We start from the raw sequence: 27,563 nt of genomic DNA on the forward strand, positions 1-27,563 counted from the left end.
ATCAGTAACTCTGCACATCACCTAATCTGAGGTCAAGTCAAAACGTCCACTCTTGCACTATTTACCCCATCGTTGACCCTCTGAGTGTCAGAAAACATCAGGGCATGAGTGCCATAGTCAAGGTGATCCAGGAGGGGGGGGCGAGTTATGAAAGAAGAGCTTGTTGAGGGTCAAGGAAGAAGAGCAGGGTGAGTGCAGCTTTTGGCATCATATGCCAACAACATACTTCCACGGGGTGGGATTACTGGAGGACGACCTAGATTATGAAGCAGCCCTCCTGCCCTCCATTTGCAGTCCCTGCCTCTGCTGCCTGGACAAGAGAGATTACATGGTGCCTTACTGTCAGTCAGGATGAGAGACGGGTGACAAAAACTCGTGTCTTTCATTTTCTTCTCTCATTCCTCTATCAACCCCTGCGTAATTTACACATTCCATGCTAGATTAGGAATAACAAACCTGTTGAATCCTCCAGACTATTCCTGTCGACTCTTTACCAGCCCCAGAATTTTTTAGGCGACAGGCTGAATTTCACAAGTGCGACGATCAGATTATTGCCGAAGATTGATCTGACGAGATTTCCTTGAATCGAAAATTGATCCGAGGCAACCGGAGCCTGTCTGCGTGTCTCACTGTTCAGGATTAACTAGCGTTGCTGTTCTGTTTTCACTGACTGAACAAACTGGTTCAAGCATTAATCTCCCTGAATGCTGGACTGTGCAGCGGATCTTTCACGTATTTGCTGTGCAGACATTACATGACCCAAAACATCTGCTTCCATATGATCACTCTCTTAATTGGTCGGCTTATAAATCCTTACCCCTCAAAGTCAACATCTCCCTTCACTTTACCATCTTGTGAAATCATATTTTGTACTCAAGGCTCAAGGAAAGTGCTGGAAAATTGTGCTCATAAGGCAAAATGGCAGATTGTGTCTCTATGGTCAATCGTCATTCATTTCTTTGCATGATGGGACTGTGTGGGCTGTGGATGCTCATGGTTACTGGCACTGTGTCAACATGAAAAATAATAATGACTTATGATGCTGATCCTCCTGCCAAGACATCTCTTCTTCTTTCAAATGACAATTAACCAAAATCTATTTCCGGTAATAGATCATGTTTAAATGCTCCAAGCTATTTATTCAATGATTTGTTACTGTAATCAAGTTGTGTGTGCGTGTGTCCAGTGTGTGTGTGTTGTTGCTGAGGTCAAATATAGCACTAATATTAGCACTCAAGTCTCCATTTCCTCTCATTTGAAATCAAATTCTGATGAAAAACCATCAGTTGTTAAATGTCTTGTATAACTTTATTTAAAAACTTAGAAAAGTGTGGCTTCCTGGACAAGTGGTTCAGGAGGAGAAAGAGAAATCACCCAACTGGAAGTGACATGCGATGTTATATAACTGTTAAAAATGTATATTTTATTTGTCGGTAATGTTTGTGGTACAATAATGACAACGACGTAAAAACAGGCATCAAAATACACAGCAGTGCAAACAGTTACATTGATAGCGCTTAATGATATAAAGCAGAAAGGAAATAAAACAGAAATAAAATAGACCCAAGCAGAATTAAGCTGTGATTACTGTGCAGCAGACTGGCCAAACACAAGTGCTAAATTAATTGCAACCAGCACTTTTTATTGTATATTTTATTGTATTCGTGTACAACTTATTATGGGTGGAATCTTTATACATCTATTTTAATTTGTTTTTTCTTTCAAGTTGACAGCTGAGAATTTGCATCAAGGAGGATATATCTGGAATCCCTGATGCTGATATCTGCAGCAGTCAGTGGAAGTAAACAACCCGTGCCTGGAACACAAATCCTCGTCCTGCCTGCAGCTCCTCGCTGTCCCGGGTGGCTGGATGTCCTCAAGGTGCGGCCCTCGGTGCTTAAGAGGATAAACAACTACCACGTTGACATCCGCTCACTACAAACAACAATCGGGGAAGTCACGTCGCTCTCGTCTTCCTCGTCCCGGTGCCGCCCAGCACCGCCCACAGCAGCTGCTGCCCCGCTGAAAACGGCTGTATCACCGTTACAGCCTGTTCATTCAGGCCGGGATGCCTTCAGGGACAGCATACACTGCGGGAAATATCATTTTCAGATGACTTGGTCGCTGTTGTGGGCCCAGCGTCAAATACATTAAAGACACACATTTTATTGTATGTTTTTTAAAATTAAGGCTTTATTCCATAGAAGAAAAAAAAAATTCAGCGGCCACAAATTTACCCATGAATTCATTTAGTTATATCTTGAGACCACAAGGTGTCCAAAAAACTTAAAATAACTAAAATGAGGGAGCAAGTTATATTTTTTGGCCTTAAAGTAATCAAATTGAGGAAAGGTTTGCATCTTTAATATACTGTGGTCTCGAGATATGTATTTATTTATGATCAAAAGTGTTTTATGATTTCCTAAAGTTACTTTTATATAGGAGATGTATGAATGTGTAGATTCATAGTTTTCTAAATAATTCAGGGTGGCAAATCGAATTCTTTATACAGTTTTAATAATTTCCTAGTCAGAATTTTACAAATCAAACAGCCTTCTTGTTGTTGTTCTAAGTAAAATTATGCAATGTAACAAATCAAACTATCAAAGTGTTAAATTTAGTTCCAGCCTGTCCAACTATATCAAAATGCTGTCTATATCAGCAAGGAATCAGAGCAATTCCTCCTCCTGTCTTTTCCCCAACTTCCTGTATCTAATACAGCATTGTTTACAAGGGACAGTGAATGCAGCACGATGCAACAATGAATAAGTGCCTTGTGATGGTAAATAGATTTGTGTGGCTCGGACTTACAGCTACACTGTGACTGTACTTCGGGTTGAAACATTGTACTTGCGCTCGTTTTTAGAAAAGAAAAACAAAAAAGAGAGCTTATCTTCCTTTACATGTGGGTTCATATGCAGAGTTTTATCAAGATGATATAACTCAATCCCGTTTTATCGTACTTTTGATAACATTTATTGACGCTTGTGATAGATGTTTTGTTTTTAGTCTGTGCAGGAGCGACCTTTGATTTACAACAGTGAAATATATGACCTGCTTTTGGAGTGTGTGCTGTTTATTCGCCTTCATTAGAAGGTTAATAGGGAACCTTTAACGGCTAGGCTATCTTGGCGCGCAACTATTTATTCACAAATTATCAACAACAACTGGGTCAGTGAAGAAACCACAACAGTACCACAGAAGTCCAAACTTGTCTTAACAATCACTGACATCGAAATATGGTGCAGTAGTTATTCCTTCAGGTTTACTCCCCCTGGTTAATAAACTGTAAGTTTTCCTTGGCTATAAATTAATCTGTAACTCTGAGGACATGAGGTCAGTTGAGATGTCCTTCACACACTTCCTTCATTCCAAAACCTCCTAGTTTTGGGAGCTGTTTATATGCATCGGCCGTAATATTCCATGGTACATTGCATCCTTTTTTCTGTGAGGCAGGCTAATAAAAACACAGTCGACTTGCCTCCGTCTGTGTGTCCCAGGACATAAACTGCACCTGTAATAGAGCTAGGAAGAGGCCCAAATTCAGGATTCGATTTTTAATCTCATTGTAAATCTCTAACAACGTTCCCATTTAAATAACTTGATGGGAACTAAATCAAGTGCTGGAATGAACAGCACGCTAACGTATAACATCTCTGTGATGCCGACCTTGCATACTTTCTTCAGGAATCAAAACAGAGGTCGGTTATGGCCGGTTTCCTCTTTGGGAACGCTCCAACGTGATCTGTAAAGGCCGACCCGCTGCTCCTGGAATGCCTTGTTCCTAATTGAGAAAAATACTAGTGCTGTAAAAGTCCAAATGGACAAACCCAGTTGGAGGAAGGCAGATGGGACCTGGGGACAAGAAAGCAAGAAAACCACTAAAATAGGAATGCTGGGAAACTAGTTGTGAAATTTATGAGGCAATCTTGCAAGGGAAAAAAGGGGAGGGGGCTGGTGTACATGAAGATATAATTAGAGAGTGAGAAACCTGTGAGCAGGAGGGGAGGATCAGGAGATTCGAGAGGCAGACAATCCAGGGTTACTGCAGGACAGGAGGGAGTGGCTAATCTGAAACGACAGGACAAGTTAGCTACAGGGAGAAACAAGAATGGACCAGCAGGAATATTTGAAAGATCCCCCCCTGACTTTGCTATCACGGGACTGCACGATCATCATGGTGAGGGAAGGTATGCTGGGTCAAAGAGGGATCCGGAGTATTGCAGAACCTTGGGCCGCTCTGCATTGACAAAAGCCTGCACCCCCCAGATTAGAGGACACACCCCAAGAAGCCACGAAAAAGGCTTCCCTCGATCCATTCATTTACATGTTATAAGAAAAGGTTGAATTATTGTGGTAATCCAAATAAACTCCACCTTAAAAACAAAATAGCTGACTGAAATCCTACTTTACAAGTTGAACTAACACACCTAAGTAATGCAACGGGGAGCTGGACTCATGGATATGCATCAGTTGGCCCCAGTTGGCCCACTGACAGGGATCCTGGCTCCAAGAGGCTGAACCCTGAGAGACAAGGCTCTGCAGACTGGTTGTCATCCTTTGAATGAAGCATCCTGTACATCCAGTTGGGTTCCAGGCGGTAACTGGAAGGCAGGAAAATATGAGAGGACAGAAATACTGATAGAACCTGGAGGAGAACTGAGGACACACCAGACCTGTGGGAGGGTGAGGGGAAAAAAAACTCTTGATCAAACTCCACCTTGGTGCTCTGCTGGGTAGAGCAGACCACCGAGGTGGAAACGGCCACGTTCCATTCAGAATGACACAACCAGGTGTCAAAGTGAAAAGAAATGTGAGTTCAAGGTTGCACAAACACAACGAGCCAGGATGAAGTGGATCTGGATGAACACCAGTGATGCCAGAGGAGTGCTAGAGCGTGATGGACGCCAGAATGAGGGACAGTGAGGACACGGAGCATGAACTGATAGTTCTCTATAGACAGGAACCCGTCCCACACACTATACGTGTTCCCGCTTGTAACGGGAGAAGATCCTGGTGAACACAAAACAATTCAGCACTCTTTGTTCACACACAGTCTGAAGAAGACCGGGAGCGTTAGTGAGACACTCTTGTCTTTCCCAAAGTCGAGGAAGATGGTGGTGGTGTCAGGTTGGGTGGAGGAGGTTTCTGTCTGCTGCAGAGGTGGTAGAGTGTCAGTGCTGCTACAGCTCTGCTCCTGCTGTGTCAGCAGCACCACCTGTGCCAAGGCATGTTTACTCGGTCTAAAGTTGGTGCTGGTAATCAAGATGTCCGTGCTATGATGGGAATATGATGACTGTGACACAGAGAGAAGATCAGATGAAGTCCTCTAAGAATATGTTTGTGTGTGTGTGTGTGTCCGTTTGTCTATCCAGTGAGTTGCCATTGAAATAAAATAGGAATAATATGATAAATAACATTTGAGAGTTATACCAGGGTTTATGAGAATAATTACATGAAGCGCTGTGTCCATGGAGGAGTAAGGAGTGGGGCCGGACCTCCAGCTGTGTGACACCAGAAACCCCAGCATGGGAGGCTCTCAGCAGGGGGCCGTGCTGAGTCTCATTTTATTCATTTACTGACCACGAGTACTATTATTATCTCCGCCGTTGCATCTATTTATCTATGTGGAGTCACGCTCAGACCCAGCAGGGGACGCCGGCCCATCACAGGACTCGTGTCATCTCCCGGGACGACGCCTAGATGGTGAGGAGGCACAAGTACAGTAGATAACCGTTACACACCGTCACCGCTGGCGCCTTTTTGTGATCAAATCCAAATCGATGAAATGGAACATGCAAAAAGAGAGAACAAGACCTTCTCAACCATTCTCTACAAAGACGTACCATCGTACTCCACAGTAAAACATGAGGAATCAAATGGGACTCCACCATGACACCAATCAAGTGCATCATGACTGCACATCGACTGCAGTAAACAAGGCCGTGACAGACCGTCTGTGACTGGAAACACAGTGAAACCAAAAACAACGACTGATTTTCTGGTTTTAGTTGTGCAGATCCGTGCGTACGCGTTAATGGTTTGACCGTTTACATCTCCATTGTGAAGGAGGGTTTGTACTTCATGCCATATTCTGTGTGATTACACGCTTTAATGTGTTACCAGTCTTGTGCCTTTGCAGTGAGTTATTCATGCATTTTTTTTGAAGATGTGGTCTAATAATTACACAGACTTGTTTGTGTCCTCTGAGATGCGATGTGTCAGCTGACTGTCACTGCAGTCGTGCTTCCAGGAGTTATAAGACGTGGAACTGCTGCCGCTGAAAGTCTGGAGATGAATGATGACAGCAATCAGGAGACATATTTCTTTTCTTTTATATGCTTGCAGAGACAGTCGAAAGCCAAGAGTAGCGCACTCATTCACAGCTTTCCAGTGGGTCTAACCTTTGTCCCCGGCAGCTCACAGACTAAACAAATGATGTTATTACCAGTTTGATAACTGTTACACCCCTGCAACACTGAACCAGCCTTGTAGGTCACTCAGCAACAATCTTATCAACATTAAAGCAAGGAGGACGGTCTTATCATAGCTATTGCTGCAGCTTATTGGCATCATCAATACTGAGGAACATTTCAGAACCACGAGCTGAAACCACCAAACTAACGCTGCAGTCAATGACAAAGCCACAGGGTTTGTTGACCCGCAGCGATGAGCGCGCTTCATAAAATAGCTGGAAAATAATAAACTGCAAATGAGTCAAAGTGGATCCGTCACGTAAATTGAACCTGGAGACGTTGTTGTCTCGTTGAAACATGATCGCGTAAAGACTAGAAATAAATGGGAAAAAACTAGCGTGACATCATCTAAAGATAACAGGATTCCACAAATGATCCTTTGATATCCCAACGCAGTAAACAAAGAAGAAGTGATATGTCAATTAGTGAGCTTTAAAGGTGCTGGCAGGCAGACTCTGATGCAGATATCCTACGTTAATCCCAAAACACTGAAGGATTTTCTTGCGCACGTCGCGGTCACCTTGACCTTTTTCTTCCCCATGTCATCCTTGAGTCTCAGTGGATGCCGCACCACATTTGAAACAACTTCCTCAAGCCGTGTCAGAGATACTCTACTGCGTTCATGTGAAGTTACGCTGACTTCTTTTGTTTTTAACCTTTTTTACTGTTCATTCTACATGAGGACACTTGTGTCAAATTTAAAGTAAGTGGAGATCTGAAAGCAGTCAGAAAAAAACCAAATAGTGACATATTTACAAAGATGGATGAACAACCCGAAAATGTACTTCCTCTGGCCTCAGGCTCCCAGCAGCACGCAGGCATGCCAAAGAACTTCTTTCAAGATTTAATGCAGAGGTCAACAGACAGTCGACTGTCAGGACTGTACTGATGGCTTCGTGTACACCAGGAATCCTCCTCCGATTGCCTGCCTATATTTGACTCACGCTGACATCACTTCACAGTGTTTACTACGTGACACATGTCATGTTGTGTATCTGACTCACCCATTCTTGTTACAAGCCTGTTGCATCACTCTGGCTGTCATGACTAGATGGATCTAGTTCAGAGCAGCGCCACACAAAAACACGATTGGATGAGAGTGTGTGTGTGTGTGTGTGTGTGTCTCATGAACAAAGTGAGGAACACAACAGACATTAAAAAACACACTGTCATCATCAGATGGTTATATGGCACCTGTGCAGGGTGCTGTAGTATTCAGGTTCGACCTTTGTGTCTGCATGTTGTGTCTCTAACTTTCTGCTGTGCTTGACTTGAACGACGGTGCATTGTGGTCATGAACTTAAAGGTGGAGCATGCATCAACCGGATGACCCCAGACTGGCAGGCAGCGGGCAGAAGATACAGCCGGTGTTACCGCAGTGTAGCTGCACTCGTGAGAGGAGAAACGCAATAAAAAAAAAGCTGTAATATCCTCATGTTTATAATCCTTTATAAACTGATGATGTGTTTCTCTTCTCTAAACACACGTAAAATGAAACCCTTGCACAGCTGTGTATTTTTAAAACATGTAGTAAACAAGAAAAGCACTAAGAGAGCTCATGCCCCCACCAAAGAGGCTTAGTGAACACAGGATATGAACATAGTATCATCAAAATCCATTCAAACATTTCCTGCTCGATCGCCAAATTAGATCTTGGGAGCAAAATACCTACATCCCAAATTACTTCATTCAAAAAGTTTGTTTTTTTTAACCTGTCTAGTACTGACAAATAAGTGTCTCAAATATTGTGGCTCTGCAATGCAGAAAGAGCCGGCCATGTATATTTAGCTTGAAGCTAAAAGTGGCCGATGGCTAACAAGCGCGTCATCTGGTACGATTCACTTCTAATTCACTGCCCAAAAATAAAAAATAAACGTTTCATTGTTTGTTGACTCACAGCACCGTTTCACTAAACAGCCGTGAAAATAAAAAGTAATAGACTGTAAACCATTTTTTTTGCTGTTGATTTATTGATTTGTTCAGTTCATTTCCTGTTGCCGAAGGACATCAAATCAACAAAATGTTGCTCAAGTGATCAAGGAAGGACATGTGAGAGAAGAGATGTGTTTCAAATCCAGACTAGACAACTGTGTGTTCAGCCTCCTCAGCCCTGACTGACCCGAGGATCTCTAGCCTTGTTTTATGCCCTGTCCAGGTTACCAGCTACTCCTACAAACACTGTAATCTACCAGGTGAAAGTCCGCCGCCATATCTACTATTGAGACACCCAGTGACCCACATATGCTGTATTAATCTCTCACCACTGGCAGACCTGCCAGAGCGATCTTTGTTTCGCAATAAGCAGACAGGACCTGTAGAGTCAAGCACGAATGGAACATTTGTAGTAAATGGCAAGATTTGTTGGGTTGTTGTTTTTTTTTTTTTTTTGACTTTTGTCCACCACTTTGACTCCTCGTGACTGCATTCAGCCTTCCCCTGCAGTGAGTGAATGACTTGAAATTGGCATGGCTCTTATATTTTTTTCCCATCCAATGCGACTATTGTCTGATGTGTTCCTATTGAGGGCCTCACATTACAAGCCCACAGTGCAGCTATTGTGTCCTGACAAGGACCTTTCACACACTCGTCGCCTATATTAGCACTTATTGGCAGAATCACAGCGTAACAGTCACGCTGCAGGTGTGGAAAATTCCACCGGGATCGTGCAACACAACATCGATCCGGTATCACAAACAACACGCCTGTGCATCGCTGGGGTCGGCATCGTACTTTTACAACATCCGTACAGTTTTGTGCTCTTGTCACGGGGTGTCGACGGAGAAGGAGGCCGTTCGGGACAGTTATTGTTCTCGATAAGTTATCTGTTTTGTTGAAGTGTGCCACTTCTCGAGGGAGAAGTGGTCAGATAACGTTCTGCAACGTATGTACACGAGGTGGGAAGTAACTCAGTACAAATTTTAGTCACTGTCCGTAGGTAGACGAGTTCTTGACAAACTTGTTTGAACATGTGATCGAAGACGGTGCTTCTTCTTTCCATGCTGCTGTTTGTGATCTACAGGAATTGTTATTGATTGTGTATGTCATTTTTGTTTGGTAACTCTTTGCTAAGAACGGTTGGTTCTTAGTACAAGAGTGCTCAATAAGCATTCTGAATAAGCGTGACATCAGCATGCTGAGTGCTCTTTGTGAACTTCATTCACTGTGAACAACATCAATGTATTAGTACATGATGATTGATAAATTACACGTTTGCTAATTGTTGACTACTGATTAAATGAGCATTACTAACAGTTAACAAAGCATGAAGTAAATGTTAATCGTGTACTTTATTGGAAAGTGTTTCCAATTTATTCATGCGCCGCATAAGGAGACACAGTTGCAGTTTTGTTGTGGATCTTGAATACTTATTTTTTTTAAAACTTTCAATCGCTACAATTGAGTGTCTGTATTTTCTTTTTTTACTTGATTTTTGATACATCAGAGCAGAATTATTAATTAAAACGCTGGAAAGGGTCACGTGGTGTATCCATCAATGCATTTCACGCTCTTGGCATTCATCTCAATTGAAACCGTGTGCCGTTGTGTCGCACATAATGTTTTAAACTTCCATCCATTTTCGACCTCTTATCCTGTTAAGCGTTGGGGGGGTGGAGCCTAACACATAGAGACAGACAACCATTGGTTCTCACAGCCACGCCTACGGTCAATTTAGAGAATCAATCAGCCTCGTCCTCTCTTGATGTCTTTGGACTGTGGGAGGAAGCTGGAGTACCAGAGAGAACCCACGCAGGCACAGGGAGAACATGGAGACTCACCCAGAAAGACCCCGTGCTCCAGCTGGGGCTTGAACCCGGAACCTTCTTGCTGGGAGGCGACAGTGCTGACCACTGCACCACCGTGCTGCCCCTCATAATTATATTATATTAATTTATATTATATTAAATTATATAAAATTTCTTGTAGGTCTTCTGTTTCACTTTTATCTAAATCAAAACCTTGTGTCACACATCATGTTTTAAACATGTATTACATTAAACTATATTATATTATATTATATTATCAAGCTTGTAGGCCGTCTGTTGTACTTTAACTTCAGAAGTTGAATCAGTACTTTTGCTTTTGCCAGAGTGTATATTTACTTCTAAACAAGTAAGAAACGCGTGTACTTTCGCCACCTCCGCTAAACTCACACGGCGGCTCCGTGTGTGTGCTTTTATCAAGCCTCCAAGGTGATTTTGATGAGACAATAGCGCTGCACCGCTATCAAGGAAAAGCGTTGAGATAGGAGGAGAGGGAAGGGCTTCCCTTTGTACAGATTTATCTCCTCGTGGCCTCAAAGCAAGGGTGCATTCCTGGCCCCTCAGCCTCAAACAAGCACAGCCATCGATGACGGAGAGAAACGTCTCAGCTCCGGTGAAGTTGAGTAATGTAAAACAAACAGCCGCACCAGGATTCCAGTCATTACACGGCCGACTGGAGGGAAGGAGCTCTATTATCCAAAGGTTCGCATCAATGTGTCACATCACCGGGTGTAGCAATGACAGAAGAAGGAAAGCGACTCCACCCTGGTTCTGTGCCTCTTGTTCTGTGCTCACATGAGAAGAATCGACCAAACTTCTCCCTTTTAACACTTCCTATTTTATCCACTTTTGTAGAAAGACAAAACTCCAAACACACAATCTTCTTGTTACGTTTCCTCCTTTTACAGATGAATTTTTTTTTTCTCCAATAGCCTCCATGTAATGTGACCCAGCACGTCTTGTCACTACGAGACTGAACAAATAAGGCACACCTCTCACTATCTTTGCTGCCTCTTCTAATTTATGGGGCTGGTCTTTGTTTTGTTTTGTTTTGTTTTTGAGTGGAAAATTCATCTTCACATTTCAATCATCCCTGTCGTGTGAAACGGTGACTCACAATCAGTGCCAGATTCGAATTAATAGACTGGTGAAATAAGAAAAGGTCTGTTTTTAATACACGTGTGTTTTCCTGTTTCTTTCATATCTTCATTGGAAAAAATGGTCTTCAAATCACACAAGCTTTGATGTTATCTGACCCCCTGACTCAAAATAGATACAGGATATTCACTGCACTGGTAAGACACGCCTCTTTTGGAGTTTTATTTCTTTTTAAATTTTACATGAATATTTTAATGCAAAATTCATTCTCTTTTTTCCAAACATAACATGCGAGGAAGTGCCTCCAAATCACTACACTTATAACCATGATAAAGAAACTACGTGAGAAAAGTGTCCATAATGAAACAATCCAGATAAGCATGGGTTTATTTTATTCCACGGAAGCTAAAAAAAAAACCAAACAAACAAAAAAGTCTCGTTGGCAGGTTTCTTTTCCGCGCTTTTGCTCTATCAGCGACTTGATCGTGCAACCGCTGGAAAGAGTCGGGCTGGTTCATCAATCCCACAGCTGCCGTTACCCAATAGTGGAGCGGGGGGGAGTGGGGCGGCCCGCCCCCCCCCCGCCTTTATAAAATTCCCTCGTACATCCGCCTTTGCTGCTGCTCCACGTTGTAAACAAAGCAGAAGATTTCTGTCAGTGCAGTTTTTCTGCGTAGTTTGAAGACTCCTTAGATACAAAGTTATTTTCTGGACTCTTGTATTTCCCCCCTCCCCCCACGTGAGTGCTCATCTCAGGACAATCAGAGGTTAAAGCCACAGGTAGGTTTCAAACTTTAGAATAAACTTATTAGCAGTTTATATATATATATATATATATATATATATATATATATATATATATATATATATATATATATATATATATATATATATATATATATATATATATATATATATAAACTGGCTGCTTACCTGCTTCCTTGATCGGTAGTTTCGCGGCAGCGTGTCCGGGCGCGTCGGTGTATTCCTGTTTGGCAGCTCATGATTGGAAGAAGGCTGCAAAATAACTCTTTAACATCGCAGCTAAACACACATTTAAAATACGATTTTTGTTTGTTTGTTTGTTTCTGCTCGGTGAAGAAATGCTCGCGTGTTTCCAGAATTGTTTGTATTGTTTTGAATGTTTTTTTTTCTATCAAGATGTAGGCAGAGACGCTTTGACTAACATGCCTGTTACACGTGACTCGAGAGCGCGCGCGCGCGCGCACAAACACACACACACACACACACACACACACACACTCACATTTTTTTATGTCAAATATGGGAGCTTTATAAGACATCCTCTTCTCTCTCGTTTCATAGGACTCAAACAAGCCTGTTGTCAGAATAAGGCTGCGTCCTGACCTGTTTTCATGCTGTGTTTACTTTCCCAGCTAATTCAAATGTTGAGATCCAGTCTTCAATCCCGTCTAAAAGATTGTTAATCTGATGTCAGCAGGTCTGGTGTCTCACAACAAACAGCAGCAGCTGCTGGAACCAATGAGGATTTTAACATTTGGAAGCGCCGGTGATCCCCTAAGACCTCTCTGACCTGCCGCTCTGGGCAGACTAGGCTCCCCGCGAAGGAGACACCCATATTTTTTGATATCTTTTACAATCAAAAAATGTAGGTCTTTGACAGCTTAGTCCAGCAGGCCTGCTGCTCTGCTGATATTTCAGAACCAGGGATTTGACAGATTAAGCGAGTTCCCAAAGATTAGGGAAGCAATCATTGTTTCTGCAGATGGATGCTGCCGGGCGCGTGGATTTAAAACTATATGGAGTGAATGGGAAGGGTGGCCTGGCCTTGATTCTGGATCCCTAAAATTGAGACTCCCTTTCCAAATCTAATCAGTGCATATGCTCCTCTACATCTCTCTCTCTTTCTCTCTCTCTCTCTCTCTCTCTCTCACACAAACACACACACACACAGCAAATGTGTGAACTCAGAGCTGTTTTGTAACTTAGATTTTCTGGCTCTAAGTAATATGTCATATCAGGATTTACAAGTGCTAAAGTGCTTATATGTCGGCCTGCGTGTTTGTTGTTCCTCTCTAAACCTCATTATATCCCTGTGAAAACTTTGGATTTCAGCTTTTCAGGAACCTCATGCGAGTTCCTCTCCCATCATCTGAAGACTATTATTGTGTATCTTGACATATGATCTCCCCGCTTCTCCCAGAGAAAATAAAAATGTGTGTTATGCGATGCAGCACTTCTTTTTTTTTTTTTTTTTTAGGCTCCACACTTTGAATCATCCCCAAGCCCATCCTCCTACTGTTTCCTGTTCATGATTTCATAACAGTCCAACGTCTGCCAGGCCCATGCAGCTGCAGTGAATACTTGGTTTTCCTCCCTGATATTTTCTAAAAGAGACAGAAAGTAGGGAACATGCGTGTACGAACTAGTTTGACTTGATTAAACGTGTGCCTGTTGCCACCAAGTCATGTTGGCGTGTATCCAGGGGACAGCAACAGAAAACCCCAGAAAATGATGCGCTGCAAAAACTTGCCACGTCAATACGTGGTGGCCGCTTCTATTTGATAGAATTTGTTTGTCTCTCCCCCCCCCCCCCCCCCCCACAAATACAGCAGGCTGAAGGAAGCATATCTCTCAGGCTCCTTAATCGCCCCGACTCATCCTGACCAGGTCAAACATTAGCCCAGTAAGGCGAACAGTTAGAGCAGCACCGCTGGTGTAAACAGCAGGTGACCTAGTTGTCTCCGCCTGCTGCCCTGCCAGGCTTCGTCTGCGTCCAGCCTGCTAACAGGTGGCGGTGGAGGAAATCAGCGCCCTGCTCTGTTCTTACACAGCTGTGCTTACAACTAGTCTCCAAAATAAGATCAGATGCTTCTTCTTCTTCTTTTTGGGGGGGCATTTTACAATCTGAAACAGACGTTGTACTTTCCAACAGCCTCGTCAACATCTTCTGGCCTCCTATCTCATGGCTGTGGAATCTCAACGGGGGCTAATCGTTTGGCCCCTTCAACAAAGGTCCTGTAGTGCGAACATGGCCATATTTTCTGAAAGCCTCAGAAGAAAAATGAATCCGTTGTTTGATACTCCTCTGCCTCTGTGCTATTGTGAGATCCGGCTTGCTCCGGTCTCCCAGTCAGAAGACTGTGTGTGTGTCTGTGTGTGTTTGTGCGTCCAAGATGTATTCTCCCGGACATCGCCACACTTGTTCTGTAACAAATCACTTCCTCTAAAAGACCACCTTGCTGTGAAGGCCACACAGCAGCCCTGTGAGGCTGAGGATGATTAATCTTGTGTTTTGGCTTAACACAATGACAAACAGAAAGACTTGGGAGCACAAAACAGTCAGAGAGAGCCTGGAAAGAGCAAACATAGCGACTGCAACCAAGCAGCAACCGAGACAAACACGGAGGAATGACAGAATGCGCTCAGCTAGGACGCCAGTGTGAAAACAGGCTGGGATGTATTAATGGGACCGAGGGTGTTGCTTGTTTCCTGTATGTGTGTGTGTGTGTGTGTGTGTGGGGGGGGGGGGGGGGTCAGGCCCCCCTCTTCAGTGGGGCAGAGAAGGGCAGACCCCTGGCTCTCAGGAGCCACAGGGGCCAGGGGACAAAGAGCTCTCTTAACTGGCTAATTTGATTTGCATGCAGAGCCGTAGACTGCCTGCTCTTGTCCAACATAGCATCATGATCCACAGAACAATCTGATGGCTGGCCTCGCTCTCCTCCTTTCATTCCTCGTTTTCCCTCCCTGCATTTCCCAGTCTCTTTTTTTTCTTTGTCTCCTTTTTTTTAATTTGAACACTGTGTCCTTTCTTGAAATATGCTCCCAATCATGAAGGGACTGCTTCACTTTTTCGCTCTCTTTGTGGAGATGCTGGCTTGGACACTGTATTTTAGGTGTGTTTTACTCAGAAATTACATTCCCCTTCTACTAGTTCGTCCTCTTGAGATGTTCTGCCCGTGCATGTGTCTCCCGGTCATGTGACGTAGGCCGTCGACGTGTTAAGCCGTCCACATGTTGATGCAGATTACCTCGCCAGCCTCTGCACCCACCTGTGTGTGCATGCATATATCAGTTTTGTTAGTTTTGTATAGAAGAGAAACACACCCATCCTAAAGTACAGCTCATCTGGGTCACTGTCTGCATGTCAGCCCACAATACTGCCCTGCAAAGGCAAAAGGCAGTAATTACATATTTGGTCGTAACTGAGTTAAGACTGGAAATGGACATTGTGGCGTCTATCTTGGGACAAAGTGTCCTGATTCAATTGAGTTCAGTACAGTTAAAAAAAAGGTGATAAATGTGCAGTAAATATAAAATCCAGCCAGGTATAAATGCTAAACACATAAGGGAGGAAGTTACTGCGATCTGAGCGGGTTTTCCTGGGTTTTGACTGCAGATACCGTTTTTCTTTGATGGAAACTCCCACAAACAACCAACAGAAACGCCATAATATTGTGATGAAGCATCAAAATGTAAACAGCCTTCCTCGGAAAAGATAAGCAAGATAACAAAAAAATGAACACCTGATCTAGCAGATGACAAGTTTTCAACCAGCAATTAGCTTACTAGCTTGCTTGGTAATCCAACTGTAGTGAAAAAGGGTAGCTTGCTGAGTTCCCTGGCAAAAATTACCGCGAGCTAAAGTTAGCTGCACTTAAAAAGTGCAAAATGAAGAAGCAGCCAGCAAGAACTGAGTAAAATAATCAGCTGTTCAGTCGGAACAGTTTCCTCAGCTTGCACACCATGTTGGATCCCGTTGAAAATACCGTGGAGTTCAATGTTGAGGCATCTATTTCGCATTTAGACACTGCACTTTATCTTCGAAAGTCTGTATTTATCAGGTCAAAGTTCAGATCAGTGGCTCGCTGGAAAACTACTAAAGCTAAAACAATGCATGCGCGACACACATTTTTCCTGCAGTGGGGATGTGAAATATCTTCCATATTTGTGAGCCCAAAACACCAGTTGAACCAACTGCTGACCGTCTATCCTCTCTGACCCCTGCAGGCTCTGCAGCTCGTTGAAATGGATGACATCCAAGTTGTTGAGTCCAAACCCCTGCTGGTTGACAGGGAGCTGCCGGTATGTATTCTGAGCAGAAATAGCGTCTGAAAATAATTCACAGATGAGCGTCAAAGAAACAGGATGCAACATGTGTCAGCGTTTATAGATGTGTTTTTATTTGGCATCCATTTAGATTGCGTCTTCAAATGACTTTTAATGCTCAAAGCACTTAAACAAGACATTATTAACTGTTCCCAGTTCTTCTGTCAGTGCATTTGAAAAAAAAAAAACATTTAAATGTTGTTGTTTCTGACTTGTTGTCAGGGTTAAAGCTCATACAGTACGAATATTTCATAGCTCATTTAACTTTATCTACATGAACAGCAGTTAACATGTAAGCAAGTGTGTTTTTGCATTCACAAACACACACACTCACACACACACACACACACACACACACACACAAATGTGTCTGTCTGTTTTGGATCTAAGCCTAATAATGTATCAGTTAATCATATTTGTTTTGAAGTGTGAATTTGCATGAACGGAACAGGAACAGTGAAAAATGACCGTGCTACGTTTTCACGTGCAGCATGAAGGTTTTTGTGTCTGCAAATTCTAATCTCCCCAGAAGGAATTCGCGGATGTGGGTCTGCACTGCTATGTTAATAATATTAGATATGATATTGTGTAGATTAAGACTGGAAACATAATGCATGGCATGAATGTCCGAACTACAGACTCCCAATGGTCTGCACAAGTTTCTTTATTCTCCTAAAATAGTTTTATCAGAGTGATATTGGCTTGGGTTGTTGGATGTAAGCAGCGGTGTGACGGTCTGTGTGTTCTGAGTTGTGTTCTGACTGGTGACCTAATTGTACTCTGCAGTCATGTGACCATGGAAATAAATTCAGTGACAGGAGGACGCCCTCGAGATATTAGATTAAAGCTTGCTACATAGTAATTGCATTAGTTTTATATTTTCATGACTGTGTTCTTTCCTTTCAGGGCTTGAGAGAGGCTGTACAGCAGCTCGTTATCAAGGTGAGTTGACGGACGAAAGAGACTTTATTCGTTTATCACCGCTGCCGGTTGTAAACCCAGCAACCTTTGTAAGATGCCGCCATTGAGGCACACAGTTTTACCAAAAATCTTATGACTATAGCTTTTCTATTACCCTCTTGCGGTGGATAAAAGCACGTATTGACATGCTTGCGGCAGGGCCTCATCCGTCTTCTGGTGACCTTTCAGCTGCTGTGATTTTATTATGACAAAAATCCAATTGAGACGCCGCTAACTCAGTCAGCGAGCTAAAAATGATAGAACACAGTTCTGACTGAATTTGTACGACTTAACTCAGCGGCAGTTGAGCACTCTTTTTCTCCTGCATGTTCGCACACACACGCGCGCACACGCACACACACACAGAGTTCTTTTAGTGGGTGCTGATTAAGTAGGTGACTTTGGTAGCTTGGACAGCACTCAGTCCCTTGCAGATAAAAAGAAATCTGTTTTTTTTTTTACTAAAATATCACACTGATCTTAAACAAGGACATGGTCTTGTTCTGTTATTGAAAATACCAAATTTCAATTGATTAGCTGATTGACAGGTCAGCCTCTCGTGTCAGCTCGTGTTGAAGGTTGTGGTTCGAGCTACTTTACAGAGCTCCAGTCCAGCTAATGAGCCTGTTTATTTACCTCATGACACTGAACATGACACACGCATGCATGGCAACTGTTAGATGTTGCTATGGTGACTAACTCCATGGTCAACTTCAAGATGGGGATGCTAGCAGGCTGCTAACAGGCACAGTAAATACACAAACACCACGTGAGTCTTTTAGTTTCATAGATACATGTATTCATACAAAAACACACACACACACACGTACGTAGATACTGGAGTCGCCCTGTGGGATTATCCTAGCCTGTGTGCCTGAGTGTGTCCTGCAGAGGCGGAGAGTGGGTGGAGCCTCAGAGTGACGAAGGTGTTGATGTCTACGAGGAGATGACACACACTAAATAGGTCACACACTCTCTGGATGTGCCTCAGATCCCATGCAGCCAAAACTGGTTTGGAAAACCACCAAAAAGGTCATTTTGGAGGCCAGGATTTCGAGGTCGCGTCTCCTCGAGACGCTGCTGAACGACTGAACCTACATAGACTGGTTCCCAGATTTTATCTAGAAATTCATCGATTTATACAAACATTCATTTATGTTGATGACCTTTTATGAAACAATTTTTTTATTATATCAATCTTTACTTGTTTGAATGTTACATTCACACTGGCACAAAAAAAACATGACTTTAAAAAGGAATTTAACGCAGTGTGAATGGGATTTAGATCATTTTTGAGAGAGAACAGCAGCTTTGGTCTGTTAGCAGGGTTAAAGGCATATTTCCAGGCGGCATACAGTCCTGAAAAACCTGGAAAAGTCATTGAACACAATAATGGCAAAGTCATGGAATTTGCATATGAACCCTGACATGTGGTCAGTCATTTCCTGTTATTGGATAGTTTTTATTTTGTCACTTGAACTGGATTCTTTTTTTGTCGTATAAAATGTTTCCCTGTATTGAGTTCCTCTATTTTCTTCCACTCTCGCTGCTGTTTTTTTAATCAAAACAACAAAAAAAAGGGAAGATTACAAGCTGTTTACTACGCCCAGTTTATTTCGTTCAGTGCAGATTTAGTCGTGTATGATTATTTTTTAGAGGTTACTCAGGTCAGCCATTATTTTGGAAACATTTGCTGTGATATTATTGGAAAATGGCTGCTGTCCTCCCCTTAGCGGTCTTTTCATCCTGCATATTTTCCCTCCGATCACACGCCCGTGTACCCACTCATCATGTCAACTCAGTTGCCAATGCCCCTCTGTCTGACACTGGCTGATCCAATTTAGGGATCTCTTCATCTAGAATTAGCTTGTTTTGACCAGCCTGCAAGGCACCATGGGAGGCCGGGGGCTTAGGCCAACTGGTAAGCAGCAGGGCTATAAAGCGCTGCTCAGAGCAGAGCTGAACAACTTGGGAGGCTCTCTAGTGTATGGATCTAAACCCCAGAGACGCTACGGTCCTCAGTAGCCAGCAACAGCCTGCAAAAATGGTTCTGGAGGATTCTGACGTGGAAATGATTGTCGCTGAGATTGAAGTGGCTGTGAGTAAAGATTTCGTCAAATTTTATTTTCTGCTGAGGAGTTTGCTGCAGATTTATTGGATTATTTTCTTTGCTGGCAGCCATTATCGTAGCAGGTGCACAGGCGTCTCTGCTGCACAGCGAACAGTTTTTTGTTTGTTTTTATTGTCGCTGTTCATGGGAAGGAAAGTGGAGATGATTTCAGGGTTCGGCTGGAACTCGGCAGGAATAAAAGATCGAAGGGTTGAATTCTCACAACGTTTCAAATGTTAAACAGAAGCATTTTGACCAGTTTTATTGATGCCATTCCACAATTAAACCCGTTTTGTATGTTTTTTTCTATTAACTGTACATTGACTTCTTTTCCTCTCTAGGAACACGATGTGGACACTCCTCATGGAAGAATCCACTGTACAATGAAGGGGGTTCCCAAGGGTGACAGGCCAGTCATCCTCACCTTCCATGACATTGGACTGAACTGTAAGCCCTGCCTCTTCCTCACTTCTCTCCAGGTCAAACATCTGTTGTTGTGCATAAACCCGGAGATGTTTTGAGTTACCGTGCCACATGAGATCTGATTTAGATTTCTGTGACGTCAAATCTTTGGAGATGACGAGCCTCAACACCTGCACAAAGAATCTTTTGCGTTCTCTCAGGTTGCTGGAGGTCATTTATTTATTTATCTTTTTTTTTTAACTTATTCACCTTCTCCATGTTTGCAGACAAAACCTGCTGGAACACTCTCTTCAACCATGAGGACATGTCTGAGATCATGCAGCATTTTGCCGTGTGTCACGTTGACGCCCCGGGGCAACATGAGGGAGCTAACACCTTTTCCACTGGGTGAGGCAGACAGGCGCGCGCGCACACACACGCACACACACACACACACACACACACAGACTAATGTATGTCAAGCAGTCTGTGAACTTTGACTTATCCAGTAGATCGGATGTTCTTAAGGTGACCTAATTTGACAAGCTTTTATCAGCCTAATCTCTTCTTTGATCTTGAGACCTTTGGATGCTTGTAAATCATGAAAATGCACAGGTCCGATAAATAATCATGAAATATTAGCCACCCCGGGATGTTTGTTGTAATCATTAACAAGATTTATTGTCCATCAGATATGAGTACCCCTCCATGGACCAGGTCTCTGAGACCCTCCCTCTGGTGTTGAAGCACTTTGGGTACGTTGAGCTGCAGTTTGACGCCCAACTTCTCACACGCAAATTCAAGATTTATTTCTAACCTGTCGTTCTAACAGTACCCTTGTATCTTGGTGTGCCCAGGCTGAAGAGTGTGATTGGAATTGGCATCGGAGCCGGGGCCTACATCCTGACCAGATTTGCTGTAAGTTCCCCGACCATTACCCCCTCAGTCGGGCTTTATAATAATGAGTTTTAATCAAATTAGGATTATCAGCACCAGTTAATGTGTTTCTTCTTTTTGCTGAATCAAGCGACGCAACTCTGCTTTATCGCTTGATCCTGCTGAGCTCTAAAAGCCTTTGGAATGTCCCAGATCAGCTCAACACCAACATTGTGCTCAGTAGGAAGTCTCCCTGTGTGGAGGCTGACAGAGATAAAACTGTTAACTCCTTGCTAGACTTGCAGCAACACTCTTGCTCTGTGGTGTGGGTGCCGTTGACCCACAGGAAATTAGCAGAAGAGGAACATGTAATTCCCTAAAATGATCATCTTTGTCCCCTGGTGGTCCAAAGTGGCAGTGAGATCTCTACTTAAATATTATTGAAGTGTTTGCATAGCTGAAGAACAACTTCATACTGTCCATCCATCCATCCATCCATCCATCCATCCATTTTCTCTACTGCTTATCCGTTACGGGTCGCCTATCTCAGCTGACACTGGGCGAGAGGCGGGGTTCACTAAACTCGTTATGTGTCTATTTTTGTAAAAATGCTTCTCTTACATCACAGGTCACTCCGATACCTGATCAAATGATAAGAGAATTATTCATATTTAGGGATCTGAAATAATTTAAGAATATTTTACACGGATTAAAAAAAGAAAACAGCATAAACGAGGACTTTTTGTACATTTTTTTTCAATTAGCAGGCCTGTTATTATGATCATTCTTAATATTATAGACTCTGCAATTGTGTATGACGAGCGGAGGCAGCGTTGAGTGCACTGAGTGAATTCTAACAAAGAAACAAAAGAAGCTGAGTGCACATTTAAAGGTTCCTTGCGGGATCAAAGTAAGAATATGATCCGCGGCGTGCTGTATGGGAGCATCGGAGGGAAGCCAAATGGAGCAGGGCATTAGTTCAGGCAGGCCACCAAGTCAGGCTCAGCCTACAATCCTGCTGACGACCCAGTTATCCCCTTCCACTTGGCTCAGCTGATGTGTTTCCACGTGCTGTACTGGCATTCAAGCCGCCTCGTTTAAGCTGCTTCATTTCCTTGGCACGCCGTCTGACAGCACGCCTCCACCTCTCTAACCATGAACAAGTGTCACTTCTGTTGTAATCTGGCATCTCCTTGCTTTTAGCTTTCTAAGTCAAGCTGTCACTGAATTTAACTTCGTGCAATTAGTTTGTCCCCTGTGGTCCTGACTGACAGACTTTGGAAGCTGCCTCTCTGACGCGGGTGGTCATGAGGCTCTGCATCACCTGTTGCTGCAACTACATGCAGAGATGCACGAGAACGTCTCAGGATTTCACTTATGCTTCATAAAAATTAAATCCCATCCCGTGTGTGTGTGTGTGTGTGTGTGTGTGTGTGTGTGTGTGTGTGTGTGTGTGTCATAGCTGGACTACCCAAACATGGTCGAGGGCTTGTTGCTCATCAACATCAACCCGTGTGCTGAGGGCTGGATGGACTGGGCTGCACACAAGGTACACACATGTCACCGACACACACGTTTAACCGTATTACATGTTGGGATCAACACTGATTATCAAGTGTATGTTCAGTGGAGCTTAGAAAAAGGATGTAATGTCCCGTGTGTGCCATTCCAGATCAGCGGCTGGACCCACGCCATGCCTGACATGATCATCACTCACCTCTTTGGAAAGGTACATTTTTACACCGAAGTCTCCCCTGGTTCTGAAGCACTTTTTGCTCTGGTACCAAGCGGCACGTACTCAGTAGCTTTTATAGCTTTCTAGGTCAGAGTGAGTTGTTCAGATTTTGTGTTCGGTCGCTACAGGAGGAGATCCACAACAACCACGACCTGATCGGAACGTATCGCCACCACATCCTGAACGACATGAACCAGTTCAACCTGCATCTCTTTGTCAAATCCTACGAAAGGTAAAAGAAAGACTGAGAACTGAATGCTTATTTTAGCCCAGTTTTATTTGATAAAAATTGACATTGATTTATCTGTGCTGAGCCATTAATGTGTCTCTTCATGTTTTTTCAAGCTGCCAATTTTAGATTTCGTTCATCTGAAACTAATTTGTCCATCTGAATCTTTTTTTGTCAACCAAGTCTCTTCAAGTTTTAATCTCATTTTACTCCATTTGGTTGTTTGTTTTATTGTAAAAAGAAAATGTTATTAAATGTTTTTAGTCTAGTTTTCATCTGATAAAATTAATACTTAAAGCTAAATGCAACAAAACCTCACTAACTTACATAGCATTTTCTGTCAAACGCTGATTATTTCCAGAAACGTTTAGTAAAGTAAGATGTGTCTCTCGACAGTCGGAGGGATCTTGAAATCGAGAGGCCGGTCCCTGGAAGCAACACCAGAACCCTCAAGTAAGCCTTTGTGTTTAATTTTTTTTAGCCAGAATATGAATTATGATATTTGACCGTGAGTGTTTTCCTCACCCAGGTGTCCTTCTCTGCTGGTGGTTGGCGACAGCTCTCCTGCCGTGGAGGCCGTGGTGAGTCAACACAGCCATTAAACCACAGTTCTGGCGCTAATGATTAGACTTGGCGTCACACTTCCACTGCTAATTCATCCTGGACGTGTTTTCCATTCGCTTGAGTTATCTGCTTAAGTCAGAGAGATATGCGAGTTTAACTGCAACACATTTACATCATTTAGATGTGTTGTTTGAACCTGTTAAAGTTGGCTCTCCGAGGTCAAATACAGTAATTCAACAGCACCAATTAATATTGATTTAGAAACAAACAGCATCATCCAATATACGACTATAATCGACTGAACGGAGTTATTTTATTTGTTGCCACAGGTCGAGTGCAACACCAAGCTGGACCCGACAAAGACCACCCTGCTGAAGGTGAGCGGCCTGTTGCTCTCCGCCCGTCCCTCTCCTCCTGTCCCACATCCAGCGTCAGATTAAAATTGCTGTGATGGAAAGGCAGTGGCTGATAAGATTCCCATGGCTCAGCATTTAGCTGGTGACATATTAACCAGGGGTAGGACAGCTCAATGCTTCCTCATACGCACGCTCGCCTCCGAGGACGCAGTCTGCAGCACTTGACCTACTTGCATTAGTCAGTGGCAACCAGTAATGGTCCAACAAATGGCTGTTGGAACCAGTATGGGTGCTATTAATTGGGGTTAAGCATTCAGTGTCTAAATGATGGTGGGACGTAGCAGGGACAAGGCGTCTGCTGTGTTCAGATGTGTAATGGGGTGTAATGGCGTGTGTCTACTGCAGCATACAAGCGTCAGCAGCATGCTAAATGCTAATGGCCTCTTTTATGTTTCTCCAGATGGCTGACTGTGGAGGCATGCCCCAGGTTGACCAGGTGTGTATATTTGTGTGTATGTGTGTGTGTGCGTGTGTGTGTGAGTGTGTGTGTGTGTGTGTGTGTGAGAGAGAGAGACATAGAGAACATTGTTAGTGTTGTAGAGCAGGCTGGACTGGGCTGACTAACCAGGTGGATGAGTGGATGCCACAAGACTGTTTTTCCTAAGAGTATTAGCAAGAAGCATATATGGTACCTATAGACTGACAGGTAGTAATCCTACATGGCATCTGCTCATAGCAGCAGTGTCTCCTCGGAGCCAGCAGTAATCTTAGGCAGGACAAATGTGTACATGCAATGAAAAGAGTTGTAAAGTTTCCCTCCCTTCTTGTCTACAGCCTGGAAAACTGACAGAAGCTTTCAAGTACTTCATTCAGGGCATGGGATACAGTGAGTATTCAGTTACCATTTACTGCTTCCATTTTTTTTGTTTATATGCACTGAGCCATGTGTGATTTCATCATGAAAAGATCAGCTTTCTGCCTCCTTGTGGTGAGATGAAGGTACTTCAGCCCACATTCACCTCTGCTGCCTTCCTGCCCTTTATCCCCTGCTGTTGGTTAATAATAGACTCAAGTATTTATTGAAGTGGAACGTGAACCCAATCTAAGTTCAACTCAGACACTTATTGTACTACAGAATGTAGTAGAAGTATTCTGACCATTTACTAGAATAGTTTTGCTGAGTACATTGATACTTCTGTGGCTTCCAAACCAGTTCCAGTTGAGTTACATGACACCACGAAAATGCAAACAAATAATCTTTTCCGGCGCTGTTTACACTGCCTCTACAAAGTAAGAGGAAAAGGGAAAAAGCAGAGAAACACAAAAAAAATCACAGAACTCAAACCATCAGAACCCCCGAGCAACGTGATTGTTCTCTTATCACTCGGTTTCGTCTAAACTTCAAGTATTTGTCAAGCAACTTTCCATGACTGTTCCGAACCTTTTTCTGGCTTTATTTATTTTTCAAAGACTTTTCCAGGTCTGGAAATGGAAAATGACGACAGCAGGGTTCATTATGCCCGTATGAACCCTGGAAACCAAATATTTGTCACATGATGTGTAATTTGGATTTTGATAACACATGGATTTTATTGGTACTGAATACAGTTCAGTTAGGAAACAGTGTCAAAGCCATAGTATCAATTAAGGTATCTGTATTTTATATTTTTAAATGATGTCCACTTATTTTTTATAAGAACCTGAAACCAACATATTTGCTAAATCCTTTGCTGCTGTTCCTCCCTCCTCCTCCTCCTCCTCCTCCCTCAGTGCCCTCCGCCAGCATGACCCGACTGGTCCGCTCCCGTACCGCCTCCGGCTCAAGCGTCACCTCCTTCGAAGGCAACCGCTCCCGCTCTCACACCAGTGAGGGAAACCGCTCCCGCTCACACACCAACGAGGGCAGCCGTAGCCGCAGCCACACGACCGAGAACCAGCGCGGCCGCTCCCACACGGGCGGCTCCACAGACGGCACGGCCAATAGCAACGTGGACCAAGCTATGCCCAAGTCCACCGAAGTGTCCTGCTAAATGACCCTCCACTCCCCACACACCCAGACCTCTCAAGAACGCTTTGGTTTGTGCTGCGCTGCCTCTAACTAACGCACACTTTCCTACATACACACAAGCTCACACACACACACACACACACACACACACACGGATGTGTAGAGGGACATTGAGATACCTGTAAAACGCACATTGGACACTCACCTGCAGATTTAGTGCGGCTGAGTCGTCCCAATTTCAAAATAAGGATCGTTTCGAAAAGGCCTGTGATGTCATTTCTGACTTGACCCGTGACTGCTCCTCCTGAGCTCCTGGGTCAGGTGAGCGTGTTGTTAGGGGCAACGCAGCATTTTGGGACACCGGAGCAGAGAATGTCGAGAAAGCTGTGGCTACGAGCGCACCAGCTTGTACATATATCATAAGCATAATCTCTCATACACGTAAAAGATGTTTTAATTTCCATCTCTGCATTCCCATCTTCCCATTTTTATCTTTCTACTTTACTGACACAGCTTTCTCAAATATACCTGACTGTAAATGACTGTTTTCTGTTCTTTCTGTAATTGTTTGATTCATTTATTTTTCCATGTCCAAAGTCTTGTCATTTATATGTAGGAGCAGATTTGTAGAGATGGAAAGAAAATGGGGAGGCACTTGGAAAATTGCAAATTAAGGGACTTGTACTTCAGCATGTATTTGTCATTTTATAAATTGGTGAGATATGACTTTTAAATCACTTCAGGAATCAAATTGTTCTCTAAACATTCCAAGGCTTTGAATCAAAACATACTCTGGTTATACATCACATGCTTTATTAATGGGTCATGGCTTCAGACAAAACCCCCCCCCCCCCCCCAACAACCTCTTTTTATATGATGATTTCTATGCAATCAAGCAAAATGGAACAAAGAAGTGCCATGGAATTGTTCATGTTTTAGATGTGATGTGACGTCCATATACTAACATGAGGATAGCCATAGAACTTACCTGACACCTTCTCCTCCCATGCTGTTCTTGCACTACAGCGACATTTTGCTTTGTAGAGCTTTGTAAAGATGCGATGCACAGCCGTCTAATGCTGTAGAAAGGCATTAAAATGACATAATAGTTTGTATTTATTAAAAAAAAAATGACAATAAAAAAAGAACGTGTAACTGAGCTTCCCTGATTGTGGTTGTCATTTCAGATCTAAAGCAGTCCATCTCTGCTTTTTCTAATAAAGACAATTCAATTAAATACATGGAATTATAAACACACCTTCGTATCTGTGTTGACTTGTGAGTTCAAAAGCTACATAAATAAATTAAGCCTTCAAAAGGTCTGGTACTTGCTAACTAAATATTTTGCCAAGCAGTTCTTCATGCTTCATGAATCCATTCTGGAGACACATTTCATATTTACACATTTTTCCAATAGGAAAAAGACACCATAAGAAAAGTCACTTGTACATTGTCATTTACATTTAGAAAATACAAAATGTTGCATAAGAATTCATCTCAGATATGCCAGAGAACATGATTGACATGAGGGTTCTCAGTTCATGACCTCTGGGTAACCATAGTAACTCTCCAGCTCAGCGAAGATGTCATTGGGGTTTTTGCAGCTGAGGTTGCAGAAGCAGGCCTGCACCCACATCATCTTCCAGGTGAATCCGTTCCCGTTAGGACACTGGAACTCCACGTCGATGGTCTTGGACTTGTAGGGGATGCAGCAGCGCTCGTCCGTGCAGACGCCGCAGTATTTGGGCCTGTACGGCTTCTTGCTGGTGCAGCCGGAGATGGTGAGGTTAGAGGGCAGGTCTTCCCTGTAGATGTTCAGACATTTCTTTCCTGGCTGAGAGAGGAACAGGAAAGGAAGAAGCTTTTGTTTTCTAAATCACGCGTTCTTTGACAATGA

General features: G+C 43.2%; 2 protein-coding genes and 2 long non-coding RNA genes across 6 annotated transcripts in view; 1 reads left to right on the forward strand and 3 right to left on the reverse strand.

Moving 5' to 3' along the window:
- Positions 1-1,436: 1,436 nt before the first annotated feature.
- On the reverse strand, positions 1,437-12,507 carry LOC147240437 (uncharacterized). 2 transcript variants are annotated; one of them, XR_015111274.1, is made up of 5 exons: positions 12,269-12,507; positions 4,431-4,604; positions 3,992-4,071; positions 3,670-3,855; positions 1,437-3,525 (listed from the first exon to the last, which is right to left on the reverse strand). It is a non-coding gene; the product is annotated as an uncharacterized LOC147240437 (long non-coding RNA). The 2 variants fall into 2 exon arrangements; XR_015111273.1 differs by having other exon boundaries at positions 1,437-3,855.
- LOC147240438 (uncharacterized) lies at positions 4,636-6,462 on the reverse strand. Its single transcript, XR_015111306.1, has 3 exons — positions 6,194-6,462; positions 5,456-5,963; positions 4,636-5,296 (listed from the first exon to the last, which is right to left on the reverse strand). It is a non-coding gene; the product is annotated as an uncharacterized LOC147240438 (long non-coding RNA).
- On the forward strand, positions 11,949-26,825 carry ndrg1a (N-myc downstream regulated 1a). Of its 2 annotated transcripts, XM_086193679.1 has the most exons (16): positions 11,949-12,115; positions 16,328-16,402; positions 17,333-17,368; positions 19,838-19,943; positions 20,186-20,306; positions 20,591-20,653; positions 20,756-20,816; positions 22,237-22,323; positions 22,447-22,503; positions 22,638-22,741; positions 23,135-23,191; positions 23,268-23,319; positions 23,632-23,679; positions 24,119-24,154; positions 24,493-24,544; positions 25,429-26,825. In XM_086193679.1, the coding sequence occupies exons 2-16, from the start codon at positions 16,346-16,348 to the stop codon at positions 25,686-25,688; spliced, it is 1,197 nt and encodes a 398-aa protein (XP_086049805.1). In that variant the 5' UTR covers positions 11,949-12,115; positions 16,328-16,345; the 3' UTR covers positions 25,689-26,825. The 2 variants fall into 2 exon arrangements, with proteins under 2 accessions (XP_086049805.1, XP_086049804.1); XM_086193678.1 differs by lacking the exons at positions 11,949-12,115; positions 16,328-16,402; positions 17,333-17,368 and adding an exon at positions 19,329-19,484.
- ccn4a (cellular communication network factor 4a) overlaps positions 26,387-27,563 on the reverse strand; it is a 49,908-nt gene continuing 48,731 nt past the window's right edge. Inside the window, exon 6 of the mRNA XM_086193680.1 lies at positions 26,387-27,500. Within this exon, the coding sequence (XP_086049806.1) occupies positions 27,201-27,500 (300 nt within the window). The 3' untranslated portion in view covers positions 26,387-27,200. The remainder of the gene's footprint in view (positions 27,501-27,563) is intronic.

The sequence above is a fragment of the Aulostomus chinensis genome, chromosome 22, assembly GCF_037954235.1.
Source record: "Aulostomus chinensis isolate RoL2024-O1b breed Wild chromosome 22, RoL_Achi_v1.0, whole genome shotgun sequence".
Taxonomy (NCBI): domain Eukaryota; kingdom Metazoa; phylum Chordata; class Actinopteri; order Syngnathiformes; family Aulostomidae; genus Aulostomus; species Aulostomus chinensis.

Coding starts and splice junctions, on each gene's coding strand:
- ndrg1a (XM_086193678.1), top strand. CDS start 19,374: ATGGATCTAAACCCCAGAGACGCTACGGTCCTCAGTAGCCAGCAACAG. Junction 19,485..19,837: donor TCGCTGAGATTGAAGTGGCT/GTGAGTAAAGAT, acceptor TTTCCTCTCTAG/GAACACGATGTGGACACTCC. Junction 22,742..23,134: donor TTTGTCAAATCCTACGAAAG/GTAAAAGAAAGA, acceptor GTCTCTCGACAG/TCGGAGGGATCTTGAAATCG.